Genomic DNA, 2,500 nt, shown 5'->3' with positions numbered 1-2,500 from the left:
GTAAATGAAAAGTCAAATCTGTGTGTGTGTGTGTGTGTGTGTGTGTGTGTGTGTGTGTGTGTGTGTGCGCGTAGGGATCTGCTGCATGATCTGGAGAAGTGTAATGCAAACCCGGTTGCCATCGCTGAGTGTTTCGTAGCCAAGGTAAAACCAACCTCTCACTCACACACACACTCTCTCTCTCTCTCTCTCTCTCTCTCTCTCTCTCTCTCTTATATATGTGTGGGTGTGTGTTTGTGTTTACAGTGAGTGTGTGGTGTGGGTGGGCGGTAGCTGGTGAGGTTTTGGGCTCATCATTTATTCTGACGGCTTGACTGTGAAAAACAATGGCCCAAACACACACACACACACACACACACACACACACTCCAACAGACTGAAACCCAGGCATGCTGTATGCCCTCTGAGGACTGAGGTGTCTAATCAGCAGTCCTTCAGTAAATGGCAGTTACGGTGCAGTTCGCATTCCAGGGTGTGTGTGTGTTTTGCGTTCCTACGCTGTGGTTCTGGAGGCCGGGCGTGTGGATGCTGAACGCTGCAGTTCAAATCAGAAGCCTCATATGGCTCTGGACTTTACTTGCTCTTGGTTGTTTACACCTGCAAAGGTCCCGTTAAACCGGACGTGACGTCTTCAGCAGGAACGTCCGTCAGCTCCTACCTCTCTGAACCGAGCCCAGAACCCGCTCCACCACGTCAGGAAGGAGTACAGTGGTCCAGTTGAGCAGGAGGGACTTGGACTCTGCATTGCTAATAAGCACCAGCCAGTAAATGGTTATGCTGGCCTTCCTCACGGTCGATGTGGACTGTGGAAGGGGCTTGTGGGGCAAATAACCCCAAACTGCCCTGATGAACACCTGTAAATGTGATGTTCTCAGGTGGCCTAAGGCGTTTGCAAGCTTCTGTAGATGTGTTCAGGTGGATCTTCACACCTGCTTTGAGCCCTGAAGCCCCTAAGCATGTTTCAGATGTCTGGAGAACGTCTGTAAAAGACATGATGGGCTTTCCTGCTTTCTGCTGAGTCAGGAGTTTACTGAAGAGCATTAGGGAGGCTGCCCGTGCTGACCACAGCACAGAGACACACACACACACACACACACACACACACACACACACAGGCTAATCACAAGCTGCTACTTTAGCATACAGTAGCAATCTGTTGCGTATACACACACATACACACATGCATATTACTGACAAACACTGTAATCTTAATGCTCCTGAATGCTCGGTTAGTGTCGGGCGTCTGCGCTAAGCCCTCAGACGTGATTATATTCTGTATTAATTAGGGATATCCCGATTCGGGGGATGGGATCTGCGCTGATCTGGGCATATTAAGGCACACAATGCTGAGTATCAGCCAGTACCGATCTGATCTGACCTTTAGGAGACTGGGGTCAACCTGTGGGGGAGGGGCATCATTAATATACAGATTTGCCTGCATCGCTTTGAACTGGCTGCGTTTTCGGGATGCGCTGTATGCGCTGTATGCGCATCCCAGAAATTAGCTGTAAATGTAGAGCTACTCTCTCCCAGATCTACCTTAGTACATTACTGGATTCCTTTTCCGCCATGTGGTCAGTCCTGCTCCCCTACACGTCCCCCAGTGATTTTCAGATGCCCCAGATCTGGTGCCAGGCCGAAAGAGAGGGCGAGAGACAGAGAGAGAGAAAGCAGGAAGAGCGTGTTTCTTTGATAGTTTCATGCCCTGTACTTTTCCCTGAGTGTTTGAAGTGGATGGTGGAGGCAGGGCGAGCAAGATGCTGTAAATAAAAGAGGAGAGAGAGAGTCACCAGACTGGCATTACAGTGCACAGCCCATAATACTCTACACTTCTATCCTTCACACAGTCTTTCATTTATTTTTTCTGTTCTCACTGTTTATCTCTTTCCCACCTTAACCTCAGTCTCAGTTTGTCTCGCAGCGCTCAGTCCTGTGTGGATTCATCATTAATAATGCTTTGTTCTTTGTGTGTGTGTGTGTGTGTGTGTGTGTGTGTGTGTGTGTGTTTTTCAGAGTGAGGAGTTTCACATTTATACACAGTACTGCACTAATTATCCAAGGTAAGTCAAGACCCCTGTATGTGCGCATGTCCGTACACACACACACACACACACACACACACACACACACACGCTGTATGTTGTATTTTTAACCCCAGTGCTGTCAGTCTACATCTACTAGGGTTACAGGTCTATAAATGCTTGGACCCCTAAAATTGCTGCTGGCGGTAAAAAAGAGTAATGTACTGTGTTTCTCCCAGTGATGCGTCACTGGTTTTACAACCTACTGGTCTCAATGGCAGATTCCGTTGCAGTACATCATCTCTAGCTACAGTTGCCATGTATGTGCACATGTGGGGAAGCACACGGTCACTCTGAGTTTTACCAGTTTAAACTGGTGCTGTTTTTCGATAGGCAGTGTCTGACCCCTGAGTGACCTTGAGCTATAAATGTGGTTGGATGAACACGTGTGTCATTCTAGATGTGAAATATGAAGCAGG

At 48.1% G+C, this 2,500-nt stretch overlaps 1 protein-coding gene across 3 annotated transcripts in view; it reads left to right on the top strand.

Moving 5' to 3' along the window:
- The window catches only part of LOC140576667 (pleckstrin homology domain-containing family G member 1), a 35,650-nt gene that overhangs the window by 19,331 nt on the left and 13,819 nt on the right, over window positions 1-2,500 (top strand). For all 3 annotated transcript variants that reach the window (XM_072696194.1, XM_072696193.1, XM_072696192.1), the window contains exons 4-5: window positions 75-144; window positions 2,014-2,060. In XM_072696194.1, coding sequence (XP_072552295.1) covers window positions 75-144; window positions 2,014-2,060 — 117 coding nt within the window. The remainder of the gene's footprint in view (window positions 1-74; window positions 145-2,013; window positions 2,061-2,500) is intronic.

The sequence above is a fragment of the Salminus brasiliensis genome, chromosome 14 (genome assembly GCF_030463535.1).
Source record: "Salminus brasiliensis chromosome 14, fSalBra1.hap2, whole genome shotgun sequence".
Taxonomy (NCBI): domain Eukaryota; kingdom Metazoa; phylum Chordata; class Actinopteri; order Characiformes; family Bryconidae; genus Salminus; species Salminus brasiliensis.
Note: the sequence above shows the minus strand (reverse complement) of the source record. Positions and strands in the feature narration are given on the sequence as shown.